The 23,555-nt window shown below is 49.1% G+C and overlaps 1 protein-coding gene and 1 long non-coding RNA gene across 4 annotated transcripts in view; both read right to left on the bottom strand.

Moving 5' to 3' along the window:
- TRIM55 (tripartite motif containing 55) overlaps positions 1-6,292 on the bottom strand; it is a 41,419-nt gene extending 35,127 nt beyond the window's left edge. Inside the window, exons 1-2 of one of the 3 annotated variants that reach the window (XM_080578455.1) lie at positions 5,518-6,292; positions 4,666-4,838 (exon numbers count right to left, since the gene is read on the bottom strand). In XM_080578455.1, coding sequence (XP_080434581.1) covers positions 4,666-4,838; positions 5,518-5,706 — 362 coding nt within the window. In that variant the 5' untranslated portion in view covers positions 5,707-6,292. The remainder of the gene's footprint in view (positions 1-4,665; positions 4,839-5,517) is intronic. The other 2 variants (XM_080578453.1, XM_080578454.1) reach the window with 2 other exon arrangements.
- A 1,410-nt stretch (positions 6,293-7,702) lies between these two features.
- Positions 7,703-16,226, bottom strand: LOC308188923. Its single transcript, XR_013945875.1, has 4 exons — positions 13,252-16,226; positions 9,024-11,002; positions 8,414-8,482; positions 7,703-7,973 (listed from the first exon to the last, which is right to left on the bottom strand). It is a non-coding gene; the product is annotated as an uncharacterized lncRNA (long non-coding RNA).
- Between the last annotated feature and the right edge of the window lie 7,329 nt (positions 16,227-23,555).

Below are 23,555 nucleotides of genomic sequence, written 5' to 3'. Positions count from 1 at the left end.
CTCAGCCAGTTAGCCTCCAGCATGTACTTGGGCTTATTCCTCCCTAAGGGCATGACTTGGCATTTCCCTTTGTTGAACTTCATCAAACTCCTGCTGTCCCATTTCTCCAGCCATTTCCCCTTCTGAATTGGTGTACCAGCCACTCCTCAATGTTTGGTATCACCTGCAGACTTGATAAGGGTAGACTCTTGTCCCATCATCTGAATCATTAATGAAGATATTAAACTGCATTGTACCCCAGTATCAACCTCTACCTACACCAGTAATGACTGGCCACCACCTGACTTTGTGCTGCTCATCGTAACCTGTTGAGCCTGGCAGTTCAGCCAGCTTTCAGTCCACCTCACTGTCTGCTATCCACTCTCGACATTGTTTCATCAGTTTGTCAATGAGGTTATTACGAGAGGCAGAGTTGAAAGTCTAGCTAAACAACATCCACTGTTCTCTTGTTCACCAAGTTAGTCATCTCATTGTAAAAGGCTATCAGGTTGGTCAAGCATCATTTCCCCTTCGTAAATTGATGCTAACTACTTCCAATCACCACCTTGGTTTTTATATGTTTGGACATGCGTTCTAGGAGAGTCCAATACCTGTCTAGGAGAGCTTGCTCCAATACCTTTCCAGGGATCGGCATGAGGCTGACCAGCCTGTAGTTGTTACACAGTGACATCTGCTTTCTTATGGTCCTTAGGAATCTATAACATTTCCCATGACTTTTCAAAGATTATGGAGAGTGGTTTTGCAATGACATTGGCCAGTTTGCTCACCACTCATGTGTGCATCCCATCAGGATGTCCACCTTTTAAAAAATATTGCCTAACCTCATCCTCCCCACTGAAGGTAAGTCTTCTTTGCTCTAGACTTTCCCACTGGTCTCAGGGACCTGGGATTCCTGGGATTCTTACCTTTAAAGACAGATGAAGAAGGCATTGAGTACCTTGGCCTCTCCTGTGTCCCATTTAGCAGTGGACCCACATTTTCCCTAGCCTTCCTCTTGCTGCTGATGTACTTGTAGAAGCTCTTTTTACCCTTCACATCTCTCACTACATTCAGCGCCAGGTGGGTTTTCGCTTTCCTAACTCCATCTCTACAAGCTTGGAAAATATCTCAAAATATTCCTGGGTAATCTATCTGTCTTTTTTTTTTTTTTTTTGTACATTTTTTAGTTTTATCAGGAGTTCTTTGTGAATCCACACAGGTCTCCTGCCACTGTTGCTTGAGTGTTTTCACACGGGAATGCACAACTGCACGTTGGATGAAACTTGGAGGAGATGGTCCTTGGAAATCAGCCACAATGATGGACTCTCCCAAAAGCGGCAAAAAGTCCATCAATACTCAGGGCAGAAGTGGGGCTTGAAAAATGAGAAGACCAAAAAAATGAAAAAAAAAGAACTTTGGGATTCCTGCAGTTCCATACATACACACCACCACTGTGAATGCCTGACCCAAGAAAACCTTTGGCACAGGTAAGGCTTGGGCTTTGTCTCCATGGGGACTTGGAGAATATCCAGGTGATCTCTCTCCTCGTTTCTCGTGCTGTGTAGTCTGTGGGGCTCCTCCTGCAGCACCGGTTTGTGTCACAACCCTACCGGTGCCCACCACCTGCCCATCTCCCTGGTCCAGCCATCTGAGAGCCCAGGCATCTCTGCAGCCCATCCTGGAGAGCCACAACCTCCCTTTGGGAGCTCAGTATGAGACCACTGAGGTGTCAGGAACAGCTGGTTGTGGTGGTGCTGGGTACCCTGCCACCACTGTCGCAGAGCCCGTGCACGCTGCTCTCAGCATGGTGCCTGGTCGCTGCTGCACGTGCTGCTCCGTCCACGCACAGGGCTGCAGGGCCAGCCTTCACCTAGTAGGTGTAAGGGAGAAGGGGCACTCGACCCTCGCTGAGCAGGATTCAGCTGGAACAAAGCCCAGAGCACCCTTTGATCAGGAATAGCCGGCTGAGCTCGTTAGAGGCTGCCAGAGCGTGTGAGAAGTCCCAGCTTCCTGTAGCTACCCTTTCCTGGCAGCAGCAGGCCCCCTGATGCTCCTCAGAAAGTTTGGGTAATCAGTGGCCTACAGATTTTCAAACATTGGTGTAATATTTTAGTCAACTCTATTTCCACTCAGTTCGGTACTTTGCCCTCCTTTAAAGCTTTGCAGGAGCCACATCCTGCTTGAAAATTTTTTTCCTTGTGTTGCTAATAGGTTCTAAATTGGGCAACAGGCTACGCTGTCATCGGCTGGAGTTTGATGAGCAATGTGATAGAAGATAAAAAAATGATGTGATTGTTATTAATAAGAAGGGCTGCATGTGAGGGCTTGGGCAGAGCTTCCCAACCTCATGGCAGCTTCTGCCCCAGCTTTTATTTTTGAAAGAACAATGCCTTAACTCAAATAGAAACTCAAAATAGAAAAAAAAATAAGTTTGAAATCAATTATTTTTTTCTAAGCAGGAAACAAAACTTGCTCTTATCTGGATTTTCCTCACTCTCCTCAGCTCATGCAAAAAGCAGCTGGGAACTGGCATCATTCTGGCATGCAGTTATGGTGAATTATACCCACAGAAAGACCTGGGGGAAGAGGTTCCCCTCTGGAAGTCACAGGAGCTGCTGTCTTGAAGGATTGTCTTGGAAACACTCAAAGATGCAAAGGTGACATCTCACCCCTCCTATGTACCTCTGCCAAACCCAGCCCTCCGTTTGAAGGAGACTGGTACAAAAGGAAGGAGAGGAGACTTGATTTCCCTTGACTTTCTTGTTTCAGCAGGACAGCACAGGGTAAAGCAGTGGCAAATCTTGCTCACACACCATGGGAGCCGGAGGAACGTTAGGCAGAGGGAGATAAGCAGCTGAAGCCTACAAAGTGCCAAATAGTTTAGATAATGCTGTTATGCACTGCCGCTGCTACGTAACCCTGATAATTATTTTAAATCTAAGGACATACATGAAGGTTAAATAAACACCTGAACAGATTAAACAAACGAATATTTTGGATAGGTAGCTAAGCAACTATATGTTCATATTTATATTTTTTCTCTTCTCCCCTTTTATTCTCCTTGTTGCATTGTACTTTAGTAGAATTTTAAAAAATAATCTACTAAATCTCTTACATTTCTATTTAACTGAATTTTGTTCAATTTGCCCATGAACTACATGTGAAAAAGGAGCTGCATTTCCATATTTTTAAAGTTAAATACAACTCTTGAGTAGAAAAAAAAAAAAAGAAAGAAAGAAAAAAGACATGAGGCCACACATGTCCAGCTAATTTTGTTGAGAGCAAAGTCCACCACCATAGCTCTGCTGATTCATTTCCTCCGAGATTTTCCTGACTCAAATAATATTTGGATATCAATGACACACACGAGGGTAGCTGACCTTCCCTGGGCTCGGAGTGCTAAGGGCAGCAGAAAGGACAATTTTAAGCCAACTTCGTGCTCTCCGGTGTTTTGGAGCTCGAAGCTATGCCCAGCTACAACAGTCCCTGAAGGAATTCAAACAGCCAAGAATAGCCAAAGCCACTGCCGGGCTCCAAAACGTCCTCTCTGCTAGTAACTGACCTCCTCTGCTGGAGAAGGGTAGAAGTGCCCGGAGCTGGGGTCCAGCGCCTGTGCCCACCTGCTCCCCCAGTATTGCCTCTGTTATCCCTGCAAAGCTCTTGTGGGAGCAGGATGGGATGACTATCACGGAGCGTGGCTAGGATTACACCTTCCTTCAGGTGTACAAAACACCTTGCCATACAAAACCGGCCCTACGGATGCACGCTGGTGACAACAGGCTGAGTCTCTCGGTCAGAGCTGCTTGCTTGGTGGCCTGGGACCAGGATTAGCTTCCCCTTTACTACATTCCCCAGGGTGGTAGCATGTGTACTGCCCATCCCAGGGCAAGAGAGAGAGAAGAATGCAATATCGTTCTACTGCTGGATCTGTTACACATCCATTACAGGCAATTAACATTAGGCGTAATCTTAATTGTCAGGATTAATCCATTCCTCTATAGTGGGATCCTGATTCTTGTACACAACCACATAGCACTCATATATATTATTTCTGGCTGTTCCTTCACTTTTTACAGAGTCCTGAATAAGGCTTGATTTCATCCCAAGCATTCACATCCCAAGCTGACAGGAGTGGAGATCTTTTTATTGAGTTTTGATTTGATCTTATGATGCGGGGCATCCTCTCTGTGCAATTGACCCATCTCCTTGTTTGTGTTGCCTGTCCCTCAGGACTTTCTAACAAAATTTGAAATTCCTTTCCTTTCTTTAGCATGAGAACATACAGGATAAAGAGAAAGATGTTCTTTTGAACAGTTTATAAAATAAGCAACATGAACCTAGCTACTTTTCCCTTATCCATATGAATACCCACTCTGACTTCAAGGTCTTCGCTTGCGCAGGCAAGTATTGCTCATGTGAATAAGCATGGCATAGTCGTCTTCTATAAGTGGTAGCGAGGAAACTCAGCATCTATTTGGATACTGTTTTCTGAGCTCAGTGAGAGCTGACATCATTGTTCCGCAAACAGGCAGGCATGCACAGCAGCACAACCCATTTCCGTATTTCCAAGAGAGAAAATAACTAAATAAACCTCACTTCTGACAAATAGAAAGACCAGAACGGTCACCTAAGCAGTGTCTGCTTTTGTGACAGATATTCTATGAAGGGTACAAATTCACCGCTTACCTTGTGGACTCCTGCTTGTATATGTCGATGATGTTCTCCACCAGCAGGTTCCTCTGCAGCCCGTACACGCCGTGCCGGTCGAGGACCACTTCATGCCTGCATGAGGGGCAGCGAAACCGGCCTCCCGAAGCCACGGTCGTGCCTCCCCTGGTGGGCAGGTAGGGGTTCGAGGCCTGTTCTTGCCAAGCAGCCCAAGAAGAGGTGAGTAAGGCCATGCACACCTTCACCAAAATGTGTTTTGACAACAAGACATTGTTCTTGGAGCATGCAGAGGCTGTTTCATGATGGACCAGAGCCCACTGAAACCAAGGCCACATCCCTCTCTCTCCCCTCTTCATCCCTACCAGCCCAAGGAGCTCTGGGCCAAGCCATTCAAAGCCCACATTAAAAAAAATTACTGGGAGAAGCGGCTGAAGCTGTTCAGATCAGGCTCACGGCACTGCAACGACCTGTGCTAGAGATAGCACAGCTCTTCCAAAAGTGCCAGGGCAAAACCCTGTGTGTAGCAATCCATTTGTAGGTATGCCCGAGGCGAGGGCAGCTGCACAGAGGAGCCCAGGAGAACACGCAGAGACTGCAGGATGTAGGGCTGGCTCCTTGGCTCTTGCGTGCTGCCACCTCCCTGCAGCTCACGGGGGGCAATTCAGGCTGGTGCAAGCTCAGCCCCAGCCCTGAGGAAGCTGGGCCCTGGGGACATTTCCCCAGCTCACGTTCTGTTTTAAATCATCCCCCCCCAGTCTTACCAACTACTAAAATCAACCAACTGAGCCGTGTGATATTCGGCTTTTCCATTCATTCAGCAAGTGCCGCTTGTCCCTGCAGAAGCAGCGCTTTCCGCGGGAGCGAACCTACCTGGAAAATGTCGCTGGCGCACTTCCTACACAGGTTGTGCTGGCAGGGCAGGATGACCACCGGCTTGGTGAACATCTCCAAACAGATGGGGCAAATCAGCTGCTTCTCCAGGTTATCCATGGTCTGCTGCTCTTTGGAGAAGGACTTGTAGTTCAGGGAGGTGCTCATCCCTAGCTTTTCCAGGGGCATACGCTCCGGATCACGGCGTCGCAGGTCGGTTTCCGGGTTAATTTCCCTTGAAATAAATCCAAGGCTCCGCTGCGATCAGAGGCTCTCTGGGCTGTGCTCACTGGAGGACATTGTTTAAACGGGGGGCCGAGGGGAGCCGGGGCTGTTTTTAGCAGCGCGGCGTCACGAGATGCCATTCAGCCGTGCCCATATAAGCGCGTGAGAGGAGGACAGGCTGGGACAGGTGACGGCTCCCGGGGGACTGGGGGGGCGGCCGCAGGGCCCTGGCTCTCCTCACTCGCACATGGCAGCCTTCACCCCCCCCGGGAGGAGGCCGAGCGATAAGCAAGCGCCATCTGCTCCCCCCTTATCTTCGCAGCCACTCAGGCCAGCGATACAACGAACACCGAGGAGGCGATGTGCAGCCCGCAGTTTGGGCCGCGTGTTTCGGCAGGCTCCAGGAGCTGGCCTTCCCAAGGTGTGGAGCACATGAAGTCCCCAGAGAAGGCAATAGAAGCAATGGCTGCTCTCGGGCTCGGTTAATTCGGGGTGTAAACCTGTCACCACCTTGAAAAACAGCTTAGAAAAATTGCCTGCCTATATCTGCACTTAACTGCCTTATATCTGCTTTATATCTGCACTTAACTTCCAGTATGATATTTTTTAGGAGCTGTAACATTAGAATCTAACAGGACTGTTCAACACATTAATTCCACAGCAGCTCAAATATGCCCCAAAAAGCATTATTTGAACTTCCCAATGGGAACGAGTCAGAAGAAATACAGTATGAAAAGCTTTAATTTGCACTGCTAGAGAATATGTACTAATTGTACAGTCTCTCTCTCTCTCTCTCTCTCTCTCTGCATAGTTTAATTCGAATACATTTTAGTTTTGGGCACTGCTGTGTTTGTGTCTGTTTATTAGACACTGATATCCCTCTCAGCTTGGCACTTGCTCTGGAGTTATTTTTAAAATGACAATTTCCCAGATAATCTGTGGCATGTGATGCCTGATCTTAAGGGAAAGCCATCTGTGCTTCTACTTGCCAATAATTTATCACACAACTGTACAAGTAATAAATATCTCATCCTCAATTTAAGCCAAAGTTCCCACATGTACTGTATAAAATCACTTTGCAACTGTACTGTATGTGCAGTCAGTATATTGTCTGCTCTTTTAATCAATAACTTTAATACTTTCTCCACCAAGTGTCTTGTGGAAAACTCTCATGTTTATGTTGACTCCTAACCCTGGAGTGCTTGGATATGACACATGCTATACAGCAGCTGAACCCGTCCTGGGGCAGACCCCAACTCCCTTTATCTGTATGCAGCACCAGTCTGCAAACTGGGCAGTTCAGGGAGATAGAAAAGTGAGGGTTTTCATTGATTTCCACATGAAAATGATTCGTATTCTCTGCATGCAATGACAGTGAATCACATTAAATTCAGTGTATTACTGATTAGTTTTTATTTTCAATGCCTTGCATAATTTCTAAGCATTCGGGTGAAATCCTGGACCCATATGCAGCCCACCAAGGCAGAATTTCACCTACGTAAAAATACAAACTTGCCAGCAGTCACATAAAAACAAGTAACTTCTTCTGAAATCTTGCTTCGATGAGAAATTTGTAGCAGTTTAGTTAAACTGGTTCGAAGTCACACCTTTGGTTCAGCTCCCCGCTGTAGGCAAGACCTTGGGAGCTGCACGGGGAAAGCTGCGCTGGCAGCCGAGCAGCGGACAGCTGGGGCTTTTGGCAGGGGTGGAGGGGACTCGTTCCTGGCAGCAGCAAGACGGTATTTCTCTTCTCTCCCTCCCCTCTGTGGCCAGGTCAGAGGTGACTTTGGTGTCTGGAGGAATTTGAAGGCCTCATGCTGCCCCTGCCTCAGCTGCCCCTTGCACATCAAAACCTGCGTGAGTAAGGAGCTTTATGCTGGGTGAGGAAGGCTTTCCTCGCACAGCGAGGCAGATGCTTCCACCCGACAGCACACTGAAACTCTGTGAGGAAAAGCTGAAGGTTAGAAATGCCACTGTGTAGAAACATCTGCATACAGCGATGTGTGTAGCAGGGGGCATTCAAGACACAGGAAAACCCAGGGGCGCTTAGGTCAATGAACTAAGGCACCTCTGAAGGTGCAATGTGTACCTGGGACGTAATTCTGGGAAAATTATACTTACCTGTGGTGGCCCACAAAAGTCTTCAGTTAACTGGCTGAAAGTGCCATCTGATGCATACGCAGAGGACATCTGACGGCCTCTGCACCCACCAGCCCTGACGGCTCTCTCTCCTGAAAGAGCCACCAAGCCATCTCTCAGTGGAGCAACACAGGGCAAGGGGACCTGCCTTAGGTCTGCTCCTGCACAGAAAATCTGGATACCTGCCAGCCATCACAAAGGTTGCAAGGGTGTTTTTTTATTGCATCTTTTTACAGCATAGTTTGCCTCGGAGCGTTACCTGGCTTTGCTGACAACCAGAAAACTAGCTCCTAGAGATATGCTTGGTTTTCCAGACATCACTTCTAACTCCTCTATTTTTGCAGCGTATCACAGCTTGCGGTCTGTGGACTGAGGGCCAGGAGAGCCTGGAAGGCTGGCTGCAAAGCAGTGGGTTTAGGAGAGGGATTTGAAGGCGGAAGGAGAGGTTGAGTGATGTCCAGGTTCAGGTTTCAATACCATAACGACATCCCTGGGTTTTGCATTCAGAGAATTCCCCTTTGCAACCTCTTACCTTGTACCAGTGGCGTGAAGCTCTCATCTGTCAGTCATAGGAAATCTGCCCTATTGCTCTCTTGCATGACTGAAAAACAAAGGGACAAGCGTGTTTTCACTGCAGGGTAACTCCCACGTGACTTACCTTGCCACAAAGCTCAGCAGGGAGAAGGCTCACTCTGCGAGCACCAGGCTCCTTGCCTGGGTGAGGATGAGCCTGGTGAGGATGAGGGGTGCTCTTCACCCATCTCACCTCCATCCGTGCCCATTTTCCCCTCAGTCAGCAGCCCCTTAGCAGTGGGTGGTGAATACTGGCACTCCCACCTACAGCAGGCCTGTTGCAGAAACTCAAATTCCACTTACAGTTGCAACAAGGTATTAAGCGGATGAGCTTACTATAAGATGAAGCCCTCCTACCTGTGTAAGTGAAAACTGCAAACAGCATCTTGTATTTCGTGATTTTATTGTGATCACTACACATCCCACAATAAATACTAAACCTACCCTTTGAGGTACATGACTCAGTGCTGCAACAGAAAGCCTTTGCAACAGGGACAAGAGCTTTCAAAAACAGCTGCCTTTTGAGATGGACATTTTTCCATTCAACATATATATTCATCTTTGCGTACATTATACATAATATAGGCAATACGCCTATATGCAATATGACCTTCTAGAAACAATCTGGGAGATAGTTTCAGATCTCCAGGGAAAGACAGTCCAGCACGGAAGGTAATGACATCTTCCAAAAGTTCTCTTTCTACATTTGAAATCACAGCAGCAGAGGCAAGCTCAAAGCATTTCTACGGGTGATTCACTGGAAGCACATGAAATGTGCAGGGGCACAGGATTTCAGGGACAAGCTAGAAAAAAAACAGTAGCCAGAGAGTTGATTTCTGTCCTTTTCTTTTGATTAGGGGATGGACACCCATCTGAACTGAATTGTGCCAGAAAGAAGCCTTTTCCTCTGGGCTTATCCACGCTCAAGAAGCTTCCATGGTTTGCAGCAAACAGACGGAAACATGGGATAAAAGGGTAGGTGAAATAAACCATCATTTTTGTTCCAGATTCATAAGCAGTACCAACATAAACACCAGCAGGCAATTTTCAGAGACTTGGATTAAAAGACCCTGAAATGGGGAGAGTCCGTGGATGAGCTCCAAGGGGAAGTCATCTCCACGTGCCGCGGCTCTGCTGCCGGCAGGACGCCAAGCCGTGGTGTTGCTGCCCCTGGCTGTCTGCAGGCTTCCAGAAGGAAGGTCCCACGCCTTCCTGCTGCCACCCAGCAACACCAGCAGGCCAGAATAAACCCGAACGTCACCTGGCCTTAGAGGACACGAGCTCTGCCTCCTGCAGAAAGTCCCGGTTTACTCAAAGTCCTTCAGATCAGGATTAGAAAAGGTGGTCAGGCCGTGCCCATCAGTGAGGCAGGGCGAACCTGAACTGTGATCAAGACGAGGCATTAATCATCTCTGTAATTATCTGTATTCTCAAAAATCTCAAAACGAGTGAGCCCGAAAAGGCAGGCTGCCCAAGCAGTGGAACAACAAACAGAAGATTACAGATTCAGCTTCTCCCTCAGCCACATGCAACTTTACAAGCCCAAAGGTTCCCAAACCCTCATTCCCGTTTGTGTACTTTGGACTCTCGACATATTACTGATAGAAAGAGATCTACACTTCACTTGCAAGGCATAAAAGTATGTCCTAACTGCTGCATGGGGAAGAAACTGGCCCACATGACTGACCACCTAAAAATAGGCCCTCTCCAGGGCTAGGGACGAATTTCAGAGATAACAGGCTTGATTTTCCACACACTGAAATATGTGCTGCGGAAATATGCCTTGAGAGTGAGACACAAAGGGAAAGGTTATAAATAAATATTTAAAAAAAAAAAAAAAGAAAATGGAAGAATACAAGCAGGAATCCTTCATCCTCTCAGAGAGTAAGTGACCAAATGCTTCACTCTTTTAGCACGTCTAGCCCTGACCCTTTCCCCTCCACTTTGCTATGCTAAGAGCACAGCATCTCATGGGAGCCTGTGGATCATCACTAAATGCCTCCCCTGTTACCAGAGCGGAAGGCATGACTGTTTTTTCCCTGAATCGTTCTTGTATTTCATGGAATAACATGGTAACTTAGCGCTGGGTTAACGGAGGATGAATTGGTGCTGTGATGGTGGGGCTGGACGCAGGTAGCCCAGACGGCAGCAGCAGGGGGGCCTCCCAGGCCAACCAGAATTTAAGGAAAAAATGATAGCAGAGTTTTAGCAGGAGGAATTTTGACCAGGGAACAGATCTCATTTCTGCTTTATCCTTGACAACCCATAGTGCTCCCCTCCAAACCCCCAGCTCTATCATCAGGAAACAACAGCGATGTTCAGTGGAGAAGTGATTTGTGTTTTGCAGCACAGATCCAGCTCAGGCTTCCCAGCTGGTGTCAGCTCATCGCTTCGCAGAGATACAGCCTTGGCCCAGGGTCACGTTTCTCCCCAGCCCTGGTCCGCCCAACGTCAGCCACTCGTGATGCTATTTCAGTCTGTAGCCTCCATGGCTCAGCTGGCAGAGTAGAGGAGTGCGGGTATTTTTTCTCCAGGACAATGCTTAGGTCTGTAATTCAAAGGAGAGACTGTCTTAAAGTTATACTCAGCACGACTTTACTGTCCCAGGCCCCCAGACTGGTTTACTTTGTGTTTTCATCCCTCCTCTTCCTGAAGGTCATTCCTTCAGGACAGAGTAAAAACTGAGTGCTGGAAGACAAAGGACTGAGCTTTGTGCTGTTACAGTTAAACTAAAATTCGGGGTGTAGAGGAAGGAAGGTTTTCAGACAGCAAGGAATCATCAGGCCTGTTAAAGCACTTGTTTGGCATGTGCCCGGTGACAGGGGTGGTACCTCTGTCTGTTAGCCTTATTTTCCGATGTATTTCAAATTTATCTCTGCTTTCCTTTTATGTCTTCCTTTGTCCTGCAAATGCTCTTTAGGTGTACAGCAAAACCAGCGTGACTATTCACATCTGAGTGCCTATGCCTTTTTCCTTTTGAAAGTCAGCTTAGAAGAGCAAGCTCCTCTGCTGGACATTTACCAGCCAAGTTCCTTCCCCCCCCTCCCTCACGTGAGGCTCACACGAGCAGAGAGACAACAGCAGCTGGAAGAAGTACATTCAAACCAGTCAGGAACTGAACAAGCACGACTCAAGCTCTGATCGGGGATGCCATCGATTGTGACATTGCGTTCATTGTACCAGGCAGCAGTGTATTAGATTAACGTTGTTTTGAATTATCACTGCAGGAACCATCCCAAGCACATCAGCCTGCATCCACACGTGTGGCGTTGGGTCCCCCTCTGCCACCACACCGCACGTTTCTGGTGCCTCTTCAAAAGCTTTGACCTTGTCACCAAAAGGGCAGCTTTGAAGAGCTGTGGTGCTTTCAGAGCAACCCTTAGCCACTGGTTCAAGTCCAGCTCCCAGGAGAGGGAGTTTTGTGGTGGGAGGAGGCCCCTTGCTCATCACTAGTCTTTTTACCTGGCTCCCTGGACCAACACCTTGAGGAACCTCAGGAATCGAGCCCGGGGGCCGATCTCCTGTTCTATGCCAAACAGCATCCCCAGTCACCTCTGTCAGCAGAAGACGTCTCTGCCACTCCTGACCTCCAGGTACCTGCCAAACTCCTTGGTCTTGCAGCCAAAATGGGGCAGGCATGGCTATCGCTGTCCTTTGGAGAACATTCCAGGAGCCTGACAGGCGTTAGGTGGCCACAGGGTAGCAGTTCACCATAACCTTTTGCAAGCAATGCCTATGAGCAACCAGTAACACTGAAATCCCACTCAGATCAGGCCAGAGAAAGCAAAAATGTAAATAAAATCATTTATCCATGACATTCAAGATAGATGATATATTTTTTTTTTGGATACTTAAAGAAAACAACAAACAAACAAACAAACAAAAACAATCTCCAACCCTTACCCATCTAATGGATATCTCTGCCTGGTCTCTGTGAGGCCACTTTGTAAAACTGGGGGAAGAAAGCCTACAGAGGCAAATGGAAGGTGTGCAGGGGAAAAGACAGAAAGTCAGGGTAAGAAAGGAGAGAGCAAGCGGGCACAGCTGTAAGTCCCAGGATGTCCTAGACGCTGAATAAGCACTGCTCCCTTTGAATTGATACCCTAAAGCCCTGCACGACTCCTCCACCTCCTCTTCTACTTTGCAGCATCTCAGCAACCCACTTTTCATCCTTCCCACATCAACTGTCAGCTCCCCTTATCCTCTTCCATGAACACAGCAGACCATCTCACCCTCTCCCTGCAAATACAAGTCCCACGAAGAAAAGAGCAGTCCCTGCTCAGGCAGAAACAGCTCCCCTCGATCTTGACCCCAGAACTAGCTTGGGTCAAGACATCCCCTCCAAAACAAGGCTGATGAGGCACACACACTTTGCCTTATGCCCGTAGGAGTAGTGATGGCAGGCAAGGCAAAGGAGGGATGTTTACATTGTTACAGAAAAATAATAATAAAAAAAAGAACATAGAAAACGGTGGCTTTCAGGCATCAACCCGATGCCTTTCCTGTGACAGCACTCTCACTTGGCATTTGTGCCAGGGTATTGTTTTGTTGGCTGGCAAGGTAAAGCTAAGGGAATGAAATCATTTTTATTTTTGCTGAGAAGGGTCAGTGTGCCTTCTGGGTAAGGAAGAAGTCGGAGGAGCTCCATGTTAAATCAGGGGACCTCCCTGGAAGGGATTTTTTTTTTTTAAAGGAGGAAATTAGACATGAGAGGCGCTTTGTTCTCCCATGAGGAAATATTTCTTGGTCAACACAGCCTGAGGTATAAGGTGTGGAGGAAGATAGCATGCTACTCACTGTGTCAGGACAGCCTGCGGCAAAATGCCTGGATATGAGGGAATGGCCTTGCTGATTTAATCTTCAAAGCAACTAACTGAAGCCTGGTTTTCCCTCATTTCTCCACCTACCTCTTTTATGAGTTTATCTATCTTGGCAGCTGCGAGTAAGTGTTTTTATTTGCATTTTGTCTTAACCTGTCTTGAATTAAGTATGATTTCAGTGTAATTGGATACTAATGACTCGTTCCTTGCCAAAGGATGTGGTAAATCTCCACGTAGAGCTTGGGGCACCTCACAAGCTCTCTAGGTTGCCAGCTTGTTCTCCACAGTACCCAAAGCATTACTGCATGTGCCTTCGTCAGCTGCAGAACCCTCTGGAGAGGCCAGGGTGGGAGAAGTGTACTCTAGAGACAGGAGCAACAAGGAAGGCCATCTGGCACAAAGAACTGGTGCAGACCTGAATCTCAAAGGCTTCTGGGGGGGTGTTGGAGGTTTTATGGCTCTTGGTGGAAGAACACGTTCTTGCTTCATGGTCTGAGAAAGAAGAAAGCAGAGAAACCCTCCTTCGGACAGAATTGAACCCGGAGCTTAAAAAGTGTAAAAATTGTGTTCCTAGAGTCTGCCTTGCTGCCAGGTGAGCCGACACAGCACATTAGGAGAAGACACCAAAATGTAGGGTTGGCAGCATACTGTCAGGCACGTGTCTTTTCCTACCTGCACACCCCCTTGTAGCACCCCTTCTCATTTCTAGCTCTTGCCTGCACTCATTCCCTAGCCTGAGTTCCCACCTCTGACTCCAGCTTCCTCCAGGCAGGAGGACTGTTCTCTGCTTGACCAAGCTTTTGCCTGAAACCATTATTCTTGGCTGTGGCCCTGCCCAAATCCATGGGACCCTGATGTCCTGCCTGTCCTGGGCATGCGGTGGAGGATGTCTGACTGCCAACTGGAGGAATAAGTGCCAGTCCCAGCTGCCCAACTGGGAAAAGGCGCTACTCCAACCCCTGCGCTCTTCTGTTTGCAATTACAGTTTTCCTGTTATTAAATGCCCACCAGCCATTTGGACACGCTCACACTCTTTCATTCACTTTGTGGTTCTTCATGATTAATCTAGAAGAGAATAATAAAATCCCCTTGCAGAAGAGGAGCTATTTGCAAGTCTCTGCTTATGAAGGGGCTGCTCCCCTCAGTGCTCACCTCCCTGCACTGGCCTGAGGCAAATCAAGAGGAATCTGGCCTCATCTTCACCACCCACCTTACTAGCACCTGCAAAAAATAAGGAGAGCAAGAAGGAGAGCAAAAAGAGGACGGAAATAACAGATCAAAAGTGAGGTGTCCATGGAGGCAGGCAGCAGCTCTACCTCTTACCTACTGGATTCCTTCTTCACTTTTTCCACTGATTTGACAGGCTGTCCCACTGCCTTATTCCCACTCCACGTTTTCTGCTTTGTGATCTCAGGATGACCCTCCTCCTTCACAAGGCACTGAAAGTGGCTGACCTGCTCTAGCAAACGGGATGGGGCAGCCTGTGCCTCTCCTTTTTGCACTGCCCCTGGCAGCAAGGTCTTATCCCACTGTTTGCACTGACTGTGCTGATTCACCTCTCTGACCTACAGGAAATGAAACATTTTCCTGGATTATCAAATTGAGGGTCCACAGACTACCAGAGCAGGGACAAGTTGAGTTGTGTGGCTTAGTGCAGGGGAGGTGAAGCAAGATCTCCTTATTTTGGATCAAGGAGCAGCTAGAGTGGCTCATCCTCTTCAAACTTCACTCTCGATGTCCTCTTTGTTATCCAGAACATAATACCCGTGGTACCCCACAAGATGGTCCTTGACTTGAAGGAGCACTCACAACCAAGTCAGGCCTTCTCTGCAGGGGAGCTACAGCTGCTCAGCCTCATCCCGTCTGCTTGTGCATCCATGAGAAGGAGAGGACCTCTGGCTGAGCAGAGGAGGCTGTGCAGAAGGCCTTCATCTGTGTTCACTCGTAGTGGCCGGAGCAATGTTTGTCTGTCAGGCCTCACCAGATTCACAGGATGCATGAACTGTGAAGGAAAGAGGTCTGACTGATAGGACCTGGCCTCACGGAGCAATAGGTACAAGGTGGTTTTAGCTGAATGCATTCCTGATGTCAGATAGGCCCCTGTTGTGACACTGTCATACCTCTGGCTTGAGACCTGCCAGACAGCAGCTGCACGGCTGCTTGTGCAGGAAGAGCAGACCACTGCCAGGGTGACAATGCAGCCAGTGCCCAAAAACACCTGCCTGCACTGGAGCCTGTTGAGGAATTATCCAAAGTAATAACAAAAGATAAAACAACAACAACAACAAAAAGACCTAGAAGATCAACATGTCAGACTGGTTTGGGAAAAGAACAATAACAAATTAACATTTTGCTTATGAAGGATGAAACTAAATCAGCTTTTCCTTATGAACAGGGACAGGTCCTTGCTTCGTCTAACCTTGATGTGGCACCATGCAACGCACAGAAATACAACGCTCAGTTATTGCTCAGTTATAACAGCGCCCTGTTAATACCCAGTAGTCAGGCAAAACCATCATTGCCAAGGGAGGTAGCACTGCACGTTCAGATAGGGTTGTGGTGACTAACGTCCGTCTCCAGCAGCTCCTGACATTTTCTCTGGCAGCAGATGATGTGAATCTCGTCCTGCTCCTATGGAATGGAAAGAAGAGCCATTCCTGTTCTCCCATGTTCCAAAAGGTACAGGGCTTGCTAATTCTTTTGTTGTTTGTCTAATTAAGCTAAGGCTAAATATCATGCAGTTTGTTTTTCGTTAGCTGGGCTCTGTTCAGTACAGACCTGTTTATGAAAGCATGGTTGGACAACCGTCAAGCCAGAAATCAAAGAACAACCAAAGACTATCACAGGAGAGAAGCTAGCAGCCCAGTGACACCTGGGTTGTTATCAGTACTGGCTTAACACGTGTGGCTGCGGTAAGATTAGCAAAGGGCTCATAAAAACAGGCAGCAAGCATTGCCAAGAAGTTCTGAGGCTGAATCCCAAGTATCATTAAACTGTGAGGTTTTCTCCAGCTCTCTCTGGAGAAGCAAAACACACTTTGGATTGACTGACAAGGAAAACAAGTTCTGGGGTGCTGTTGCCTATGTGGAGCATGCCAAGTGACCAAGACCACAGCCACTGATGTCCTCTCCAGAGCACCAACACGGTGCTTTGTGTGGATTCAGAGGTAAAACCTACTTTGACAGTCTGAAAAGAGTTGTCTCTGACAGCTGAGCCACAGGAAGAAAATGGGGGGTATGGACCAAGAGCAACTTGGAGCTTGGGGCAGGAACTAACATGCAGATGCGACTCTGGCATGTTGCAACGGGAGAGGTGTCGGTATGATGGTGGAGCTGGGGTTATCTAGAAGACAAGTTGCCCAGGCTGTCTTGTCCCCACTTGTGGTGCAGGTTCAAGCATGGGGCGATGGCCCCAAGGCTCCTCTGCTGCCACTGTGCTGGGGACATGGAGCCAGATCCCACCTCTCCTGCCCGGAGCAAGCTGGGGAGCTGAGTTTGTGAGCAAGGAGGCATGACACAGCTCCCTGAATTTGCCGACTGAACGACATTTTGCCTCATTTTGGGCATGCAGGTAATGTGAGGCGACTTGTTCCCTGCTCACAGCTGCAGAGCTCTTTGTGGCAACATCGTTCATCGTGGCAACATTGGACATGGCTCCGGGACACGGCTCCCTGGGGGAACAGGGGGTCCCACCGTTCAGCCACCACCTGTGGCTGCAGAACTCCGCTTTCCCCTCAAGAACAGGAGCTGGGGGTGATAAGGGCTGACACCACAGGCCTGCAGCCCCCAGCCCCCCCCCGCCACCGCCCAACACGGCCCGTGCGGCCATCCCCACCCGGGGCCAGTGGCGCAATGGATAACGCGTCTGACTACGGATCAGAAGATTGTAGGTTCGACTCCTGCCTGGCTCGCTTGTCTTTTTTTTTTTTTTTTTTTTTTTTCCCCCTCCCGACCCAAGCAGCCCTGCCTCGGCTGCTGGCCAGCTGCTGGAATTGCTGGGAAACTTCCTGGGACGCTAAAAGTCGCGCCTACCCGCCCAGGGCCTCAGTAGAGGTCACTTACCCAAGTCAAGAAAAAATAATAGAAAAGTTTAATGTACTAACTCACTCAGCACGGATATGCTCACACTTCCAGTGGTGATGCACCAGGTTTCCCAGCTGGTGAGCAGCAGGACGTCTTGTCTGTGCATGTGCCACAAATCTTAAAGTGCAGCCAGCACCTCCCCACGAAGGGCCATTTTCACCACCTCTCCTGTGAACAACTCCAGGCAGCCTGGGGACTTTTAACCTCATAATCTAACTTCCCTGAGATTTTATATATTTCCCCTTCCTGCAGTAGAAGAGAGAGCCTTTGCTTGAAACACAGACAAACCTTTTCCTACAGCACTGGAGCTGAAGGACCCTTTCTGTTGGAGCAGCTGTCCCCTCTTGTCCCTGACAGCTGTTTAACAGCAGCACCTCAGCCCTCTGCCAGCCCACCTCACACTTCAGAGTTTCGGAGTGAAAATACCTAATCTCTGGCACATTTCTGTTATTGAGAAATCTGATACAAATGATTAAATAGGATATGAGCACACAGCTCTTTATTGGCCCTAACTGGAGGCCAGGTACAGAAATAATTAAGCACTTGCAGACGGCTTGTCACTGACAGTTGGCACCTAAATTAAGTACTTCGCAAGCTACTCTGCCATCCAAGCACCACATATACTCTTATTGCAATAAAAAGCACTTAATATATTTATAAACCTGAACATGTCCTAGACAAGTGGAAAGCTGAGCCAAACAACTACATTGATGCATTAATGTAATAAGGACATAGCTCCAGAGGCACACAGTAAGCCCTGAGATCACTGCCTGCATTTTTTCTTTTCACCTTTACTTTCCCTTTCTCTTCTCTTCTCTCTCTCTGTCTTTCCTGGCTTTCATTCTGTTGTATTTTCTTTTTCTTTTCCTCTGTCTTCCTTTTCATTACAGGTAACATGCATTTATGCAGAATGGCACGTCTCACCCTGTGGGTGAGAGAGAAAAAACATCTTGTTTCAAGCTGGGCAAGAAGTCAGCTTGCAAGATGGAGGAAGAAAGAAGATAGTCCCTTCTCCATAGGAGATGCTGGGTGCGCTTTCATTTTGTGAACTATCCTCTAGGAAGAGGAAAAAGAGGATCCACTAAATAAGTAAAAAGGAATGCAGGATTTTCCATGAACTTCTGCAAAAGGTAGGAGCAAAGGCATTTATATACAAATAGAAATATATACAAAATGAAACTTGACTAAGAAAAATTAGTCTTGTGGCCCTGGATGGAATTGGTATGCTCTCCTACACCAGAGAGTATCAAAGGGGTGTTTCTGGACTGTGAATTCAGATTTGACTGCTAGCGTGTGAACATTTAAGGTAATGGACACAGAAGGAAATGGTTGTCTTTGCTCATTCTCTGCTTTCCAGGGTGCTCCTGTTCCCTGGATTTCCTCCTACATACTTCCTAAGAGGGGTGCACTGCATCACGCTTGAAGAAAAACAAGAAAAGGTGGCACAAGTGTACATAAGCATACATTAAAATGTACTGAATAACAGAACGCTTAGCTGGGGCCAGTGATTCAATGCATGAAGTGTGTAACTACATACCAGAAGCCTGTAGGTTTGACTGTGGCTGAGCCTGATAAATCTTCTTGCCCACTGATGGACAATTTTCTTACCTTTCTTATTCACACAGATAGTAGGCCTTACTTGCAGTTATATCTGAAAAGCACACCCTCACACAGAGAACACTAATTCTAGGTTCTTTTGAAGGAGAAAACCTCCTTTCTTCCCCTACAATGCAGACAGACTTTGCTTCCTTGAGACATGTTTACTTTTTTCCAAGCCAGGAGCCATTGCCAAGTGTGTTTTTTTCCGCACACCGTGTAGCACCTGTAATGAAAAAGATGACATGAAGGAAAAAGAAGATAGCACTACAATAGAACATAAGACAGGGGACAAAAAGCAGAGTATGAGTGCTGGCTTTATTAGTTACCACATGCCAAGCAAGCCTGTGACCATGTGCATTAAATCCCTTCTGTATAAAGGACACCTGTGCCCTCTCCCACTGCTCCACCTTGCTGCAGCTCATCCCGTGCCTCCCTTTGCAAGGTGACCAGAGGCCAGGGAAGAGTCTCAGGCCCACTACCACCAGACAAATGACCATGGGACACTTTTATCCACTGCCACCGGCCAGGGTGCCCGGAGCAGAGCTCTGGTTGCTGAGGATTACCTGGCACCTTTGGGGGGAGCTGAACCGCAGCCTGAAGGCCCCTGTGGGAAGGAGACCCACGGCCCTGCCGTGCCACCGGGTGATCTTATAAAACCGGCCAAGAGTGATTTAAACACGCCTATTTTGGGGTTTCACATAGAATAATGTCAAATATATGCACGTTTACTACTGGAAACAAACGCATACTCCTAGCAGTGCAGCTGCAGCACAGAGGTCAATGCGTACCGCACAGCTGGCACCTGGACGCGGCAGTTTTGTTGTTTTTCCCCGGCTGCACCTTTGACAGAGACGAGATGGGATCTGCTCCCACACGGCAGGGCAGCGTGTCCCTCCAACCACGAGCTGTGGCAGCTCACTGAAGCCAGTTTGTAGGAGAGAATTAAAAAAAAAAAAAAATATTATGCCGTCTCCTTCGAGCCGGAATCGAACCAGCGACCTAAGGATTCCCGCGGGCAGCGCCTCTACAGTCCTCCGCTCTACCAGCTGAGCTATCGAAGGGACCTGCCCGCCGCCGCGCCGCGCCCGGCCAAGCTTCCGCCCCACCCCGCGCGTCGCTCTGCGCATGCGCCCTCCACGGGCAGCCGGCTGCAGCGCGGGCGGCGCATGCGCACGGCGGGCTTGCCGCCGCCCTCGCGTCCCCCCCCCAGCTCCCAGCAGTCCGCCGTGCGGCCCCGCCCCCCCCGAAAGGGGCTCGCTGAGGGGGCGTCGGCCGGGCCGCTGCTCGTGTGCGGGGCCAGTGGCGCAATGGATAACGCGTCTGACTACGGATCAGAAGATTGTAGGTTCGACTCCTGCCTGGCTCGCATGGCCTTTTTGGCTGCGCCGGGTGGCGGCCGGCCTAACCTACCGAAGACTTATTTGCACGGAACTTTTGGAGCACAGAGCCGTTATACGCTCTTTGTGTAAAAAAATACCGTTTTTTTTTCCCTGTTAAACACAGATGTCCCACATTACGTCCTGGCCAGCCATGTTTGGCAGTGACAAAGGAGCACGCACAACATGGCGGTGTGCCGCCTCCGCCTGTGGCGCCAGGCCTCGTGTCGTGTCCTGCTGTGGGTGCCCTTCGCAGCTGGAGCTGAGAGGACGGGAGGCCAACGGGAGCCCTGCTAACCTGCTGCATCGCCCCGTGACTCGCAACGGTGGTTCTTGCGCCACGTGAACCCGTTTCGTCCTTACCTTGCGTTGAATCTGCGATCATGTAGGTGTGGGCTGTTCCCAGGTCTGATTACCGGGCATTACTGGCTTGCCTCTATTGATTGTGCATACTCACTGTGGTAATACTGCCCATCGCAGCGGTGTTGCTGGTTCCTCTGCTCCTTGGCACAGTCCTATGTGCCCTGCTCACTGTGCTGTACTGGGCAAGCACTGTCCCTCGGTGGTAGCCTAAGGAGGGGCAGGCGCAGAGCTCTGCTCTCTGGGGACAGCGACAGGACCCGAGGGAACGGCATGGGGCTGGGACAGGGGAGGGTCAGGCTGGGGGTTAGGGAAAGGTTCTGCACCCAGAGGGTGGTCGGGCACTGGGACGGGCTCCCCAGGGCAGTGGTCACAGCACCGAGCCTACTAGAGTTTAAGAAGTGCTTGGACTGTGCACTCAGTCACATGGTCTGAATTTTTGGGCAGACCTGTGTGGTGCCAGGAGTTGGACTCGATGGTCCTTGTGGGTCCCTCCCAACTCGGGATATTATATGCTTCTATGATTCGGCCTGTGCAACTTCTTTGGCCTGTTAACTGTGTTATTTGTTGCCCCAGGGAATGTGTTTGGCTGGGTGGATATTTAAGTGGTTTGAAAAGTTTAAGCGTAGATGCTGGTTTTTATATTTTATGTGTTAAGGTGTTTTTTTTTCTTGTTTTGGGAGACGTGATAATCCAATGATGTGCCAGGCATGTAAGTGCCGTGGAATTACGAGTGCAGGTTTAAGAAGAAAGAGCTAAGTAAAAGACAAACAGCGCTCTGTAGGTGCGTATTTGCGTGTCACCACGTGCAGGAGATGGAGCGCAGCGGGAAAAACAGAGCGAGCCAGGCAGGAGTCGAACCTACAATCTTCTGATCCGTAGTCAGACGCGTTATCCATTGCGCCACTGGCCCCGCATGGGGACAAGGTTTCCTCGCCCTCCCTTAGAGGCTGCCGCCGCGCCCCGCAGCGCCCCCCCACCCCGTGCCCCCCCTCCGCAGCCCCCACCCCGCAGCGAGCCCCGGGCCCGGCCGCTTCCCGCCTCGGAGCCGTGCGCGGTGCGCGCATGCGCCGGGCGGCGCGCGGTGCGCTCTTGGGCCGTGGCGGCGGGCCGTGAGGCAGGTCCCTTCGATAGCTCAGCTGGTAGAGCGGAGGACTGTAGGGGCGTTCCTCGCGGGAATCCTTAGGTCGCTGGTTCGATTCCGGCTCGAAGGAGACGACATACGTTTTTCTTGGCAGTGGGTGCTCGCAGCTGCTATCGCCTCACAAATCACCGAACCAGCTCCCACACCGCTGCTACAGTTCCCCACCCCGCCAAAATGTCCTCCCACATCATTTCTCCTTACGCATCTGCAGCCACTTTTTTTTTCCCTTTTCTCTCTGAGGCACCCCCGCACTGCAGCCCCAGCCTCTGAAACACCCGAAGGCTTCGCTGCGACTCGCCGACAGGCAGCAGGAGCCGTGCTGCCGTCACGGGGGACACGGGGCCTGCTGCACGAGTGCCAAGACCCGGTTACGTTGTGAAGGAAAACAAGAGGCACGTTGCTCCCGCTCCGGGCCACCACAAGCCCTCACGAAGCAAGTCACTGCAGGAGAATGCCTGCTGGGATCGTCCCGGCTGATTAAGGTGTTGAAACGCCAAGGGCTTTTTCCAGAACCACCTCTCCTCTCCCCAAACGTCTAGACACAATTTTCCAGGCTCCCTGCTAACCACCAGCATCCTTCTGGCCCTGGCATGAAGGTCCGGGCCCTCTCCTACCACACTCCTGTGCTCACCGCTTCTCCCACCCTGCCCTGTGAGGCTCCTCCAGAAACACGAACGCGTGGCGTTGGTGCAAGCAGTTTTGTCTGCTGGGTGGTCACGAAACGGGGCCAGACTGCCCCGTGACGCTGGGCTGGCACCGTGCTGCGTAAGCCCGCTGAGCTGTTATCCCAGCCGTTCATCCCCTCTCAGCCTGAAAGGACACGTGGGGTGCGATGATTCAATGGACGGGCCTCTCCTAGTTCATGGAGGGAAGGAAGGGGCTGCTTTGCAAGTCTTTCTCCCTGCTTTCTAGCAATCCAACAAACATTTTCTTTTCTATAGGAAATAGTATAGAAAACAAAAATCAATTTTCTGAACTGTGCTTAGTTTTGTGTGCTTCGTTATTTTTTTCTTTAACAATTTTGTTCTAAAAAAAGGCAAAAATTTAATTCTTTTTTGACTGAACTCATACCCGTACTCTGGGTATTAATTCTTAGGGAAGTTAAACAATGAAATCAAACAGCATACTACTCTGTTTTATGGGTCTTGGATTAAGCAAAGTGGTTTATTGTATAATCTTATTGTGGGGAGAAAAGTGCTCCAGCCACCTAAGTAGGAAGTAGCTGCCATGTTGATGGTAGTCCTAAATCTTCTAAGATGTTTCTTCCATTCTGTATTTTGAGTGAATCTGGATATATGTTAATACTCAAGCACTCAAAAGGACAGATCTTAGAGATTACGGCCAGCCAAAACTGTTGCCCCTTATCCGTTTTTCGAATGCTTGGGCTTCTGTGGTCATAGAGGCTGGATACCATCATAGTGAGAAATACTCCTCTCTTGTAGCAGCCCAGATTATCTGGCACTCTGTGCTGGCTCTCGGACAGATGCAAAATCCCTGAGTGAGATCCTGGCCCAAGGGGAGCTCATGTGAGGTCTGCTGGTTGTCCTCAGTAGTGGCATGAGTACTCTGCACAGGCCCTGTGCTAGGGGAATCGTTCCATACAGGTATTTAGGCCAGTAAAACTACCATGTTACATCACTTCAACCCACTGCTGAGTTTTCCTACGTAGACAAGCATCCTGCTTTATGTAAAGGACGCATTTGCAATGTGTGGCTGTACC

This window comes from Anser brachyrhynchus (assembly GCF_964034855.1).
Source record: "Anser brachyrhynchus genome assembly, chromosome: 2".
NCBI classification, from domain to species: Eukaryota; Metazoa; Chordata; class Aves; order Anseriformes; family Anatidae; genus Anser; species Anser brachyrhynchus.
This window is presented reverse-complemented; position numbering and strand designations above follow the sequence as displayed.